Source organism: Eumetopias jubatus, unplaced genomic scaffold (genome assembly GCF_037043125.1).
Source record: "Eumetopias jubatus isolate StellerSeaLion01/CBP00866 unplaced genomic scaffold, mEumJub1_p1.0 scaffold_15, whole genome shotgun sequence".
Taxonomy (NCBI): domain Eukaryota; kingdom Metazoa; phylum Chordata; class Mammalia; order Carnivora; family Otariidae; genus Eumetopias; species Eumetopias jubatus.
In genome coordinates this window covers 6,698,563-6,713,364 of record NW_028274821.1, presented here as the reverse complement: position 1 = coordinate 6,713,364, position 14,802 = coordinate 6,698,563, and the positions used below count along the sequence as shown (strand labels likewise).

Below are 14,802 nucleotides of genomic sequence, written 5' to 3'. Positions count from 1 at the left end.
GCATAGGTGAGACCCGGGGAAGGTGACTGTTCACGTCAGATTAGCTCCGGAACCGAGGCGGCGTTCACATAGCCCTAGGTAATTAACTCCACATTGCCTAGAGCTGATTAGGGGTTTTTGCTTGTATGCCCTGCCTCTTCTTTCCTTCCAAAGGCAGGCTTTCATTTTTCCCTAGATACGGCTGAGTGTCTATTCATTCGCATAGTCTCTGCGATTACGGTTGTTTTTATTAACTGTTAACTTTCACTCCCTAGAGTCAGCTGGTGTAAGGGTAACTCCTCAAAGACCTGCCCTCTATTTTGTTACTGCTTGAACTTTGTAGTCTGCTCTTCTGTGGTTCTGATCCTCTGGGTGTCTGTGGTTTTCCTTCCCTCGTTTTGTTGGTTTTCCATTTTCTGGTTGGTACAATGATTAATCTTTAAGGTGTTTGTGTTTACAGGGTGGATGTGTGGACTCGACCAACCAGAGCCTGGCTCTGTTGCTCATGACCCTCGGACAGCAGGATGTTTCCAAAGTCCTGCTCGGACCGCTGTCTCCCTACACGTGAGTCCTTGCCCTTCAGCCTTACCGCGCTGGCCGGTTTAGTCTTCCAATGGCCCAGAACGACACAGGTGTTGTGCGCCACACAGCTCGTCTCTGTGAAGCCCGGCTTTTGCAGATGCATAGGGAACCAGAGCCTGTCACCCTAAACCTGGTGTTTAACAAGGATCTTGCTTCCCATTCTTTCTTGTAGCTTCACCATTCCCGTCTGTCGTTCTCAGGTCATCAGAGTTACGTGACAAATACTGGGCTGTTCTCTTGTCTGTGCTTTAAGATTTAGATTTTGTTTCCATTTTGGAGGTAAACTCCTGGTTCTGTTACAGCTTGGATTTTGTTGTTAGTTTTTTTTAAATCCCCCTCTTCCTTCGCTGTGGCCAAGAGGACTATCTTTTTGTCCAAGACGATAGGGTGTGAGCTGGCTGGAAAGATGAACGAGGAGGCAAAGTTCATAGTCCTGCCGCTGGACTAGTGGGGAAATTAGAGAGGTGAGTTTGAGGCCATGGGTGTCATTGGAAGTTGACCACTGAGGCAGAAAGAGCAGCTCAGACTTAATGATAAACAAGACTTAAATGATACACAGCAGAGGAGAAGCATTTCCTATTGATAGTAACAGCCTCTGAGCACTGACGTGTGTGTGTGTGTGTGTGTGTGTGTGTGTGTGTGCGCGCGCACTCGCATATCTACCTAACATCGTTACCTGGTCATCTGTGGGTGGGCCTCGTGGGGGTGGAGATGCTCAGGTAGATACGAGACTGAACTGTCCTTTTTCGGTTATCATGGTACCGATGCTGTATATCTGAAAGGTACAGTACTGTGATAACTGAAGAATGGTGGTGCCATCACATTGGGAGAGGGGCACGCTCTGCCACGACTGGGGAGACCAGGAGACTGGAGGAGATTCTTATGGAGGCTTTTTTTTTTTTTTTTTTTTTTTGGATTGCTGGTGGGAGATTGTTTTGAAACAAGGAGATGCAAGAAGAGTACATTCTGTTAACAGAGGGGGAAGACTGATAAGCAGGAGGGTGGTGAGGACCACACTATCTCCCGATAGCTCGTGTAAAGTATTTCACAGCACAGGAAACCGGAACTTGAGTAAATGGCACTCTGACACCAGGAATCAACAATACTAAGATAGACTTTGTAACACCGGCAATTCAAGAGCGGGTCAGGGCTGGGAGTTCAGCACCCCGAGTGCAGAGATTTGCTTCCCGTGGAGAATTTGCTGGCAGCGGCCGATAGTCTGGACCCGCCGCGGCCCCCTTCGGTTGGTTGGCGGCTCTCGCGGCTTCCCGGCCTCCGCTCCGGGGCAGTCGCGGGCCTGACTTGCTCGTGTAGCGTGATGCTGTGTCTAGAAATGTGTGCCGTCATGGGGCATGGGGTTTGGCAGAACATTATGTGAAAAATGGAATGTATATTTTTATTTTTCTGTCACAGTTTTTTTTTTCTTTTTTGCTTTTGGAGATTTTTTTTGTTCTTTTAGTTTGGCTCCAGGCCCTTTATAATCTTTTCACGTCAGCAGCCCCTGTGGAGGTGGTCAAGATGTGACTGGGCATTTTTAAAAGTCCCTGTGTCCTGGTCTCCTTGACTCACTCCTCGCCAGACATTAATTGCAATGTCCTGTTTTCCAGAGACCTTGCCTAAAATTGTAACATCTCCTGGGAAAACAAAGTGGTCTGCTCTGAATGGAGCTTTAGAGGAGTTGGACAGATTGCAAAATCACGTGTTTTGAGACTTGGGGCTAGGCCTTACAAGACATTTGTCCTCTGGATTACCTGCCTCCCAGGGCTTCAGGTCAGGGAGGGGACAGCCTGCCTTCATTTTGGTAAACTAGCATAAAGGTGGGGATTAGGGAGTTTATTTTTGGAAGCTGTATCTGATTGGGACCCGTTTTCCTCATGGAAGGCTCCAGTGGCCCAAAGTAATGAAGGGGCAAAGGTGGGAAGAACTGTGTCCTTGAGGGACCCAATAAGCGAAGTTAACATTGTATTTGTGAACAGTTAAGGGTGAAAAGGGACAAAATCCACAATCAGGAAGATCATACTTGGGGGGGGGAGCCGTTTATCCTAGTCAGAGTCAAGAGCTTTTGAGATCAAACTGTCACACTTACTTTTATGAGCAGATAAAGTCATAAAAATTTGTTTTCTGAAACCTGATTTTTAACGAAAACCAGAAGCAAGGCCCTCCTTGGTTTAAAGAAATGTATTCTGGCACTTTGTACATTTTGATTTTTATAAATAGCTTTTCAAATGTCTGTTTACAGAGCACTGGGATTAAGGAGGATGTTTTTTTCGTGCAGTGTTGCTTTCAAATCCTTTCTGGAAAATAAGGGTCTCAATGTTCTTCCTTTCTTTTCCTTTTCCCTCTGTCTCACTTCAGGAGATTGCTGTTGGTGGTTTTCTGTGTTACTTGAGAAAGTAAGTCTATATGTGTGAAATTCTTAGGAAGGCCAGAGAGATTTTTTTTCCCAGTAGAATAAAATAGTATTAAATGGCATGCTAGTATGTGTAGAATCTATTTCTATTGAATTTATTGAGTTTTAGATGGTTAGAGTTGGTGACAGTGGTTCTGCCTTCCCCTCAAAAAGCTTAACTTTAGAATTTAGGGAAGGATTTACACCTTATTTAAAGGCAGGGTGAACAGCAAGAAAAATAAATATTAATGAGCATCTTAGCATTTTCGGAAATTGTTCATGATTGGAGGCTGCGGTCTCCAGAGCATGTTGCATTCTGTGTGTGCACAGGTATCAGAGTCCTGCCTACCTGGATTTCAGGTCTGGCTCTGCCCCGGAGCTTGGGAGACCATGGACCAGGCACTGAGCACCCTGAGCATCTTGTCTCATCAGTAGACAGTGAATGGTCCTGAAGTCATGGGTTTGTGGAGATGGAGTGAGGCTTGAATGAGGTCAGGTACTCAGCCCTTCCAGCCGTGCAGTATGCCTCACGGAGCTCAGTCCATGCCAGAAGCTGAGGTTTGTGCCTGGGCGTCCCCTCAGCCTGGGAAGTCCAGTGTCTCGGTAAGGTCTTTTTGGACACCAGGAGGCCTCGGAAACTTGCTTCGGGTGTTCTCAAGCCTGAAGTCACTGTAAATTGTCTGCTCAGCTATCTCTAAATCTGTATTCATTATGACCGACCTCCTGCAGTCATGTTACTAAACAGCACACATGTCTTATTTGTGATTCCAAGAATTCTGTAGGGTCGGTTTATCTAATGAACACTTAACAGTGTTTACTGTTGTCCAGATGTTGTTTTAGGTGCTTTAAAATGCGAACTCATGTAGTTTTCATGATGACCCTATGGGGGCGATAAAGGCAGGTAGGTACTCTTTATCCTCCATTTTACAGGTGAAGGGGTTGAGGCTGGAGAGGTGGAATCCTGTCCTGTGGGGGCACACAGGTCAGCCAGTGGGGTTCTGACGGAGACAGTCTCATCCAGAGTCCCTGCTTCCCTCATGCACTGTGCTCTTGTGTAAGAGCTGGGATTCTGTCCACATCGCTGGGCCCCAGGCACCTCCCTGCCTGAGGCCAGGTGCCCTGCTGCATCTTTTCAGAGAGTCCTCATTCCAAAATCTGCTGTAAAATGATCTCCTTCTATCTTTAGTTAGAAGTCTAAAATAAACCATGCCATTTTGTTTTTTTTTTCCCCCCTCACTTTAATAAATGACCTCTTTCCACTGCGTGTGAAGTGCTGGGGGTTAGTGAGAGCCCAGTGTCCTTGTTCGCACAGACTGATCGGGGCAGTGGGCTCCCCCAGTCTGAAGCACCGCAGCATGAGGCCAAATGAGAGAGCACCCGGCGCTTTGGGCTCAGTGGCTTACCTGCTCTCTGCAAGCTAGTGCGGCCTGCTCCACCTTACCTCTACCGAGTGCTGGAAGTCCTGCAAAGCCCCGTCCCTTCTCTTATGCCGTTTGTACCCCAGAATGTATTTGGCGTGTGGGAAAAGTCAGGGACATCCTTACTCTTCAGGTGAAAAGAGAGAAGTAGTTAAATTCACTTACAAAGGCTGCAGGGAGGAGAGAGTCAGGCTGGGGGAGATGTGGGGCCTCTGCCGAGCTGGGCGGGGGCCTCGCCGTGAGCATTCATCCTTGGAACCGAAGTCAGCGGGCTTCGGGAAAGCCACTGTTGGGCAGAAAAAGCACCACCCGTGTATTTTTTAAAAGCTGGTGTGTGATGACTATGGGGTCCCACTGAACAGATGCTCTTCCTGCCCCTGAAACTTTCCCTTCAACTTCCAGAGCAGCACCTTAGGCCTGAGAAGCAGGTAACCGTAATAGCGAAGTGACTTGGTGGAACAGAAGGCAGGACCCGCTGTCGGGTTTTGTGTCTGTGGAGCTCCTGGACAGAGGGCTCTCCCGTGATCCTGGTACCCCCCTGGGGTGGTGTTTAAGGGGTGGGGCGGGCCACCTGGCAAGTCCCAGGCAGTTGGGGTTCAGTGGGCAGGTGCCCATGAGCCCAGTGGCCTTCACCTTTTGACCAACGGTGGTGGGAACAACCCACCCTTTGAAAATACACAGGAAAAATGATCTCTGTGCTCCAGAAGTCTCTGAAAGTTTGTCAGATGGACCGGAGGCTTTCATAGAAAAGTATTTTTCTACAAAAGTATTGTTGTTTTTGGTTTTGTTTTTTCCAAAAATAAATCCTCACTTTTTCCTGAACAACAAGAAAGCTCTCACTACAGGGGCGCCTGGGTGGCTCAGTCGGTTGAGCGTCTGCCTTCGGCTCGGGTCATGATCCCGGGGTCCTGGGATGGAGCCCCGCTGAGCAAGGAGCCCAATGGCTCACCATACAGTTGTCTAAGTCAGGAATTCAAATCCTTCACACAGGAGTTGTAATAGAAAGAATTCCAGTTGTCTAAAATGGTCGGTCTGCAGAGCGGCCCGTTACTCTGTGCAGGTGGTCACCGTGCCCCCCAGGGGGCAGAGCGGCTGTCAGTGTGCCACAGCTCCTCTCCCGTGTGGCCCTGTGCTCGTGTCCAAGAGGTGGGAGTCCACAGTGTGGTGCTGGGGAGAGAGAGGGGCGGGCGTCCTGCACCGGGAGGCACGGGCGCAGCGGCGCAGAGCTACACGTGGGGAAGGGCGCAGGTCAGCGTGGGTGTGACTTGTTGAATTCCTTCAGCAGACGGTTAGGATTTCACATTGTCTGTGGTTATTTCTCGGCTTCTGGAGACCCGGCTGGAGGGGGGAGGACATTCTGAAACCTCCCCTCAGCCCCTTCAGACAGGCAGCAGGGCTGGCAGAACATCCTGTAGAACGTGGAAACCAACTTTGCTTTTGTTAGCCATTCCAAAGGCTACAAACGTGTGGGCCTGCACACTCAAGCCTGTGTTTCTCCGTCCTTCTCCAGGAGCTCGGGGGCGCCCGGAGGCCCCTTGGGGGTTCTGCCAGCTGCCGGGGGCATCTGGGTTTTCCAGCCCAGCCCAGCGATTCCCAGCACGACTGGCCGGGGCGGCGCTGGGAGCCGCGCGCGCCCCGGGCTGTGCTAGAGCCCAGGCAGCGACAGGACAGGCCGTTTTCTCCCCAGAGCACAGACGAGTGGGTGAGACGGCTGGCGCTGTGCCTTGCTGCCGGCTGGAAGCGCTGCCCGCAGATGTCGACTGTTTATCTGTGGGTTCGATGTGTTTGTTTTCTCTCCTAGGACAGGGTGGGGGACACGGTGGGGCTCGGACAGAGAGCACGAAACAGAACATTTCAGTTGGTGAGGAAGACAGGGAAGCCAGCACGGCCGGAACGGGCTTCCCTTCCCTGCTGAGAATGGGGGCGTCACTGGTCAAACCCCCCGTCCCTTCAGTGCCTCATGGCCGAGCAGCTGGTCGAGCGCCCGGCAGGGAGAATGGGTTTCCGCAGCAGGCTCGGTCTCTGCCCGGGAGGTGCTCTGCCAAAGGGGGCGCGGGCAGTTGCGAGACAGCTCTACGGAGCATTAATTAGGCACTGTGAGCAGAGCCAGGAGCGCCGTGGAAACCACACAGCTTGCTGGCCGAGGAAGCTTTCCTAGGAGACTTGCCAGATGGGATGTTACTTGAAAGATGGAGATGAAGAGAGAGCAGAGAAGCGAGGGACTTTTGTGCGAGCGTGCCCCACGCACCAGCGCTACTTTGCAGGGTAGTTCCTGTTTCTTCTCTTCGTCCCTGATGTGCTGGTCGTGTTGGCCAGACCGGCCGAGGAGTTGTGCTGCCCCCTTTCCTCTCCCTTGTAGGTTGAAGGATGGAAGGACGGGGGGTGCGAAATTCACCGCAGTAGGCTTTGCGCTCATCCGGGTATATACCGCGTGAGGGTGGGAGCCGGGCCCACTACTTCTGAATTTCACAAGTATCGTGTATTTATTCATTTTGAACAGCTGTATTGAGATATAATTCACATACCACACAGTTTACCCTTTTAAAGTGTACAATTCAGGGCGCCTGGCTGGCTCAGTCAGTTACGCGTACGACTCTTGGTTTTGGCTCAGGGTCGTGAGATCGAGCCCCGCCTCAGGCTCCGCACTCTTGGGGGGGAGTCTGCTCAGGATTGTCTTCCTCTGCCCCTCCCCCGCAGGCACGGGCACTGCACTTGTGCTCTCCCTCTCTAAAATAAATAAATCTTTAAAAAAATAAAGTGTACAATTCAGTGGTTTTTAGTATATTCCCAAAGTTGTGTGACCATAACCCCAGTTTCGGAGTAACCATAATTTTAGAATGTGTTCACCACCACACAAAGAAACCCTTCGCCTATTCACGGGTGTCCCCTGGCCTTCCTCCTCCTCCCACCCCCTCAGGCCTGAGCAACCGCTAATCTGCTTTCTGCCTCTGTAATTTGCCCGTTCTGGACATTTCATACAAGTAGACTCATATAGTATGTGGTTTTTCGTGACTGGCTTCTTGGACTGAGCACAGTGTTTTCACAGTTCATGCATGCTGTAGCGTGGGTCAGTTCTCCACTCCTTTTCAAGGCTGAATAATACTCCCACTGTACGGACACCCTGCATTTTGTATCCATTCATCAGTTGATGGGCATTTGGGTTGTTCTCCTTTCTTGGCTGTTATGAATAATGTTATCACAAACATTAGTGTCAAGCTTTTGTGGGGGTGTATGTTTCCTTTCTCTTGTGCCTGTACCTAAGAGGGGAATTACTGGATCATATGGTAAGTCTTTACTTGAGATTTAACTGCCAGACTGTTTTCCGCAGGGCCACACCGTATTAACATTGCAGTCGACAGTATTGAGGCGTCTGATTGCTTCACATCCTCGCCCAGACCTGTGAGGTCTCTCTTTTTGATTGTAGCTACTCTGTGGGGGTGTGGAATGGGACCTCCTAGTCGTTTTGATTTTCGTTTCCCTAATGACTGACGATGTTGAGTTTCTTTTCATGTGCTTATTAGCTGTTTGTATGTCTTTGGAGAAATGTCTATTCAGATCCTTTGCCCATCTTGGATTATTTGTTTTTTTTTATTACTGAGTTGTAAGAGTTCTTTATATTCTCAATACCAAACTCTTACCAGATACATGATTTGCAAATACTTCTTTTTCCAACCTGGGAGTTGTCTTTTCACTTTCTTGATAGTGTCTGTTGATGCACAAAAGATTTTAATTTTGATGAAGTCCAGTTTGTCTGTTTTTTCTTTTATCACTCTGCTTTTGGTGTTGTATTTAAGAAACCAGTGTCCAGCCCAAGATCATGAAGATTTTCTCCTGTGTTTTATTCTGTGAGTTTCATGCGTTAGCCTTTAAGTTGAGGTTGTTAATCCATTTTGAGTTAATTTTTGTGTATGATGTGAGGAAAGGGCCCAACTTCATCTTTCTGCATGTGGAGCTGTTCCAGCAGCATTTGTTGAAAGATAATTCTTTCCCCATTGAATTATCTTGGTGCCCCTGAAAATCAGTTCACCAGGGGCGCCTGGGTGGCTCAGTCGTTAAGCGTCTGCCTTCGGCTCAGGTCATGATCCCAGGGTCCTGGGATTGAGCCCCTCATCGGGCTCCCTGCTCGGCCGGGAGCCTGCTTCTCCCTCTCCCTCTGCCACTCCTCCTGCTTGTGCTCGCTTTCTCTCTGTCAAATAGATAAATAAAATCTTTAAAAAAAAGAATCACCAGGGATCCCTGTTAACAGTAGAATTCTGGCCCCTGTGCACTGAGGAGACATGGCCTGTAAAGGGTGGGGAGGGGCTGTCTTTGTGTTGGCCTATGCTTCCAGGCTCTACCATGTGGACCCTTGCTCCCTACCAGTTGTTAGTTGAATAGAACCTTCAGGAACTTGTGTGTTTAATGAACTCTCCAGGTGAGTCTTCTGGTCGGGCCACCTGGGGAGATGGTGAATCTGCTGGGGCAGACCAGCAGAATTCTGCTTACCTGTACAATGATTCTTCCATGGAATTGCCGTTCCCAAGGTACTGTTGGGACGAAGCCATCATTCTGTCTTAAAGGAGATGACAAGAAACAGCCCTGTGAAACCCCTTGTCACATTTACTGTGAGCTCCTACTTGGCCATCTTGTTTAATATGGCCTGTCATATAAACACAAATATTGTTATACCCATATTTATTCCCACACCTTTGCCTTGTTTATTTAAATTTCCATAGTACTTTTAAGGAGTATTTAACTTGTCTACCCTACTACATTGACAGCTTCATGAGAGAAGGGATTTTTGTGTTGACTACAGCATCCCCAGCACCAAGAACAGTGCTTGGTACCTAGTACACACTCAGTAAATGTGTGTTGAGTGAATGGAAAGGTTATATTGAGGTTGAGGAATGGAGAGAGAGACTTCTCTATTCTGGTATCTGCTTGGTTTTATGTTATGATGCTGTGAGTCATGGGAGTCCATGTTTCTCTCTTTGCAAGAGCTGCTCAAAGACTAATGCTGTATTTATGTCCACTCAAACTGTAGGGCCTGATGACTTACGTGTCATGTACTAACCTCAGACCTTTACAAAATCTATTTAATTTATCTTGTATTGTGTGCATCTCTATAGGCTGTCCAGATCCGCTTTGGAAAGTGGCAGGCTGTTAATAAATACTATTTAATGAACTTTGATTGAGACGTTCTTAATTTTAGATATTCTTGATCTGTGAAAGTAAAGCCTTGGGTTCTAGATGGGGGAAGGAGAACTTCCTTTGAAAATAGAATTCCTTTTTCACTCCTCCCTCGTTTTTTGTTTTTTTGTCTTTTCCTTTTTAGGATAGAGTTTTTGCGGCATTTGAAGAGTTTTTTCCAGATTATGTTTAAAATTGAAACCAAGCCCTGTGGTGAAGAACTCAAGGGTGGGGATAAAGTGCTGATGACCTGTGTTGGCATTGGTTTCTCCAACCTTAGCAAGACCCTCAAGTGAGACTATCACCAGATAAGGCCCCAGCGCCTACCGACAAAGCAGAAGCTGCCACGGACACCCAGAGGGACCAAGTCCACATTCATCCAGGACAGGATATGCTTCTGCATCAAGGATTTCTTAACTTTCCATTAAAAAAAAAATCAATATTTAAATAAAAGACATCTCTGTATCATGTGGTTTCTAGCCACTTCTGCAGTGGCCCGGACATTCCTCAGGAGGCCCAGTCATGATGAGCGCTCCCTTGGCTCACCTGGATGAAGAGTGTGCCTTCAGGATACAGTTGTGCTGCTAAAACAGCCTCACATCTGCATCCCTGGGCTCCTGTCGTATGGAGTCTGTTACCGTTCCTCCTGTGAGGACTGACTGCTTTGAGCCTCGGTTTCTGTGTAGGGATTAAGTGAGATAATACAGGGTGGAGTGCACTGCTCCACACATGTCAGAATTGGTCTGTGAAGCTCATTTGTCCCTCGTCTTCTGAATGGACTGACATCATGGAGGCAGGTGCTACCCCCCGTCTGGCTCATCGTATGTGTATGTGGGGCGAGGAGTGCCTGGGGAGGGCAGGGGTCAATTAAAGTTACTGGATATTTTCTCTATCTAACGTGTGCGGTACGTTTTCTTTATCCTCATAGTAGCTCTGCGATGTAGGTTTTATTATATTCTTAAGAAAATTCACAAAGGGTATTTTATCCCTTTGAAATTTATAATGTAAAGACATTACATCTCCTGATTTAAAGTGCTGCATGTAATAGTGTCAGAGTCTGGAATTGGACCCTGCTCGCAAGCTACGAAGTCAGATTATTACTGTTTTGTGGATGCTAGCGGAAGACCTGCAGATCTTGGGTCAGAGACAGAGAACGTCGTTACCTAGAGCACAGCGAACAGCATGAGCCTCATGTTTGTATCGGTTTCCCCTGTCCCCCAAGTCCCACAGTGATGATGTGGGGGGGGAGGGGAAAGGAGATGCTGAGCATGCAGTGGGTTTGCCTCGCGGCCAAGGAGTCTGCACGCTCGGGGACTGCACCTCTCCAGCAAGCCTGCTCTTTCTTCCAGATGGGGACATTACTGCATCCCTCGGCTGCTTGCTGTGAACACCATTAGGAGAAAGGGCCCAGGGAAGGGCCTCCTGAGCAAGAACATGCAGGATCACTCAGCCCATGGTGGGTCGCCCCTGACAACTCACAGTCTACATTTGGTATGTGTATGCGGCTGCAGTTGGTAGGAAAGGAAAGATAATTCTTCCTATGAGGATTTCAAATGGTATTCTCCGTCTGGGGGCGGTGGCTAGTTTGAAGTAAGTAAAGGTCTTTGCCTCCCTAATCTTTGTGCCCTTTTATTTTTTGGGGAAAAGGGACCGGAGAAAGTCTGCGCTCTCATGACTCAGGGTGTGGGAAGTTGTGGAGATTTCAGCCTAACATTGCAGAGAGCCAGGCCATTTTGAACCATGGCATTCCACTTACTGAGAACTTCACGTAACTATTAGTTTTGTGTTTTGCGTAAGAGATGAACACAAACTTAGCATCTGAGAACAATACCTATGTACCCTCTCACAGTTACGTAGATTGGAGGTTCTGGTGGGCTTGGCTGGATTCTCTGCTTAGAGTCTCACAAGGCTGATGTCAGGGTGTCAGCTGGGCTGGGCTCTGGCAAAGAATGAGCTTCTAGCTCATTCAGGTTGTTGGCAGAATTCAGGTTCTAGGACTGGAATTCCTGTTTCTGGCCGGCTGTCAGCTGGGGACGCCTTTCAGCTTATAGAGACGGCCTGGATTGCTTGTAACTTGGTTCCCTCTGACTTCAAGCCAGCAGTGGTACATTGAATCCTGTTGCATCCAGTCATTCTCGCACTTTGACTCTGACTTTTTCTTGTGGTACCAGCTGAAGAAAACTCCTGGCTTTAATTGCTTTTAAATGCCTTCTGTCTTACTTGGATAATCTCTCTATTTGAAGGTCCCCTGATCACAACAGTACCTGAGTTTGTGTTTGAATAGCCGGGGGCCGGGAATCTTGGATGGCCATCTGAGAATTCTGCCTACCACACATGCTGTCGCTGTCTTATTTACTGCTGCTGACGTTTGAACCCAGATCTGCCCATGATTAATATCAGAATGAAGGGGCCACGTTGCTTTGGACACGAGAGATACTGTCCTTAGGGGCTTTCTATCTGTTGTGGCAAGCTCTGGAAATGGTATTGTTGGTCAGTTTCGGGTGGCATGTGGACTCCAGGCGGATCATTGCGAACAGTAGAAGGGGTGTGTGCTGCTCCCTGCTGTGAACACGGGAGGGTCCAGTGTTTCCAGCCCTCCTTCTGCAATGGAAATATCTGGTAGTGGTGATGATGTTGCCAAAGGAGGAGAAATGTAATACTTATTTATACAGCGTGCTCCCAGCCCCTTCTCAGATGCCCTTGAGAAGCAATACCGTTCACTGGGCAGAAGCCATTCTGTGCAGGTGGCTGGTCTGTCTTTGACATTGGGCCCCTCCAGGTTCTGCCTTGTTCTTAGATTCGCTCCTGGTTGGTCCAGCTGCCCCTGGGGTAGTTTGAGGAGAGATTTTAGCATTTTAGGCTTGATTTTCTATCTTGGTTTTTCTGTTCCCTGTCTGTTGGACAGAAACAGACCATTCTGAATTCAGTGACGCTAGTGATTTTTTTGTTGTTGTTGTTAAGGGCATATGCACCGGTGACCTTATTAGGGGTCATGGCAGAACATTGCTTTTTGCCTTTCTGTCATCTACCTACTTCTGTCTTTCAACACCCTTCAACTACATTCTGTGTAAACACCAGCCAGCCTCCTTGATCATAATTACTTTACGGTATTCATCAAGGCAGTTGATAAGGGGTGGGAGCAAGCCAGGATATTGCAGCATACCATACTGATGGGGAAAGAGTAACAGGAGGCTCTGTGGAAATCCAAATTGCCCTCATAGGCCAACTGAACCTCATGGTTGGTTTTTAATCTTTTATGAAAAGAAGTGGTGAAGGACATCACTGATTACAGACCCAACAAGAACACCCCAAAGCTTAACTTGCATCATGGTGCCTGTCTTCTCATTGTCACTGGACAACAAAACCCCATGAGGTGGCCATTTCCTGCTAGGTCTTTTGTTTTGGGAGCCTCCTCAGTGAGGCCCATGGTGGCAGATAGTTTTATGCTGAGTGGAACCTTCGGAAGTAGTCAGGATGGAGTAGAGGAGTCTGGAAGAAGTGGGTAAGATCAAAGGTAGATGGAGAGAAGGAAACACCAGGGAAATAAGGAATTTCCCACAGGGTTGGCCATGCCTAAGGTGTGGGTGGGACTCACCTGAGTGAGGTCAGGGACCAAGGTGGGCTGATGAAATGGATTTACTGGGGGCTTTGGGCATGGTGTGAGGATTAGGATGTGGGGTTCCATTGGCTTTGCCTGTTGGTACTTTGTTGGAGGGCTGTGGATGTACCAGTGTGGGCAATGTTAGCCAGTCTGTGATGAATAGGGAAGCAGCACCACGGACCAGATGCCCCACCCACATCTCCGTTGTTCCTCACCTGACTCCAGGGTGGATGAGAAGCAGCTTGAGCTCGGTCAGAGTATCCACTATCAGACCACCCTAGCTTGTTCTTCACAAGGACTAATGGTTAATGGGAATGTCAATAGGCAAGCCGAGTCTTTTTGGACTCGAGTTGACTAGGTCTAAGAGGCCATTCGAGTGAAATAATTTATCAGTGTTTGGCATCTTACAGAGGTCAAGCCACATCACTCCTTTTCTCAAGCAAATAAAAGCTTTCATTTTGTCGGGGACTGCTCTAATTCCTTGACATATTTGGCCCCACCTGCCAGATAGTCTGACCCCAAACCTGAGCCCAGGCTCGGGGTCAGCCCTGTTGACCAGACCAGGTCAGAGTTTTGGCAGATGGGCCACTCCCTCTCTTCCTGGTCCTTCTGATGCTGGTGGTTCTGGATGTGGATCCTGCTCTGCTGGGACCCTTCCACTGGGTCTGAAGGGGAGGTGATGGTAATCTCAGGAGGTAAGGGAGGCGCAGCTTGCTTTCTGATTCAGCTTGGCTGCTGACCAGCTGTTATGACATTAAATAATTTACGTCCCCACACTTGGTTTCCTCTGTGGAATTGAGGTCGATGTGTGAGATGGTGCCAAAAAAAAAATCAGAAAGATGCCCACCGTTGCCTGCTTATCCCGCCAGCCCTTCCCTAATCTCCTGTATGTTTATTTGGGGCAGCAGGTAGGTTAGTTGGTGTGAGCTTTTGTTTTATAAATATCAAGATATTTTCCCTGAAGTCTCAGAACACTCTGTTTCTGTTTCCTCCCCATTCCCAACCTTCTAAAAGAGCTTTGCACCCAAAAATATTCAGATTGATTAATTTGTTAATAATGTCTGCTACCATTTAGGAAATGTTATACTCAAACCTATGAATTTCTAGAAATCAGAGGCCAGCTCAAAGACAAAGGATAAGGAACCAGCCCAGCAAGGAGACACATCTTGAGTGTCCACTCCTTGAATACCCTGTCGCCACAGCCATGAAAGTGGTTGGCCCTGCTGCTGGACTCACTGGTGTCCATTTGGGCAACGGGTCTTGGGGAGCAGATGATGCCCTAAAGGAAGGGGTGTGGTAGAACATCCTGAAGCTCTTCATAGGTCTTCAAGGAAAGACATTGGTGGGGACCATATATTTTCAAATGGTGCCTGGCATGCTACGTGGAGGGATCCAACTTCAGGTTGTGATAGCTTACCTCAGGCTGTTTTAAATGCTGAGTTCCCTTGGTTCTGGACTTTTTCTACATACTCCTCTGTCGGTTTCACACTCTGTTTTGACCTTCCTGCGATTTTACCTGTTAGGCCATTAAAGTCGTCTTGCCTAAGATCTGTAAGCTTTGAAGAACCAATGGAAATGTTTGAAAAATACCGGGAAAAAAAAATCCTGGCTCCAAATTATGCAAGGAAAAGAGCAAAAATTATTAAATATCCACAGAATGAAAC

General features: G+C 48.1%; 1 protein-coding gene across 2 annotated transcripts in view; it reads left to right on the top strand.

Moving 5' to 3' along the window:
• RCL1 (RNA terminal phosphate cyclase like 1) overlaps positions 1-10,429 on the top strand; it is a 62,430-nt gene extending 52,001 nt beyond the window's left edge. For both annotated transcript variants that reach the window (XM_028117401.2, XM_028117402.1), the window contains exons 8-9: positions 440-543; positions 9,683-10,429. In XM_028117401.2, the coding sequence (XP_027973202.1) occupies positions 440-543; positions 9,683-9,833 (255 nt within the window). In that variant the 3' untranslated portion in view covers positions 9,834-10,429. The remainder of the gene's footprint in view (positions 1-439; positions 544-9,682) is intronic.
• The last annotated feature ends 4,373 nt before the right edge of the window (positions 10,430-14,802 follow it).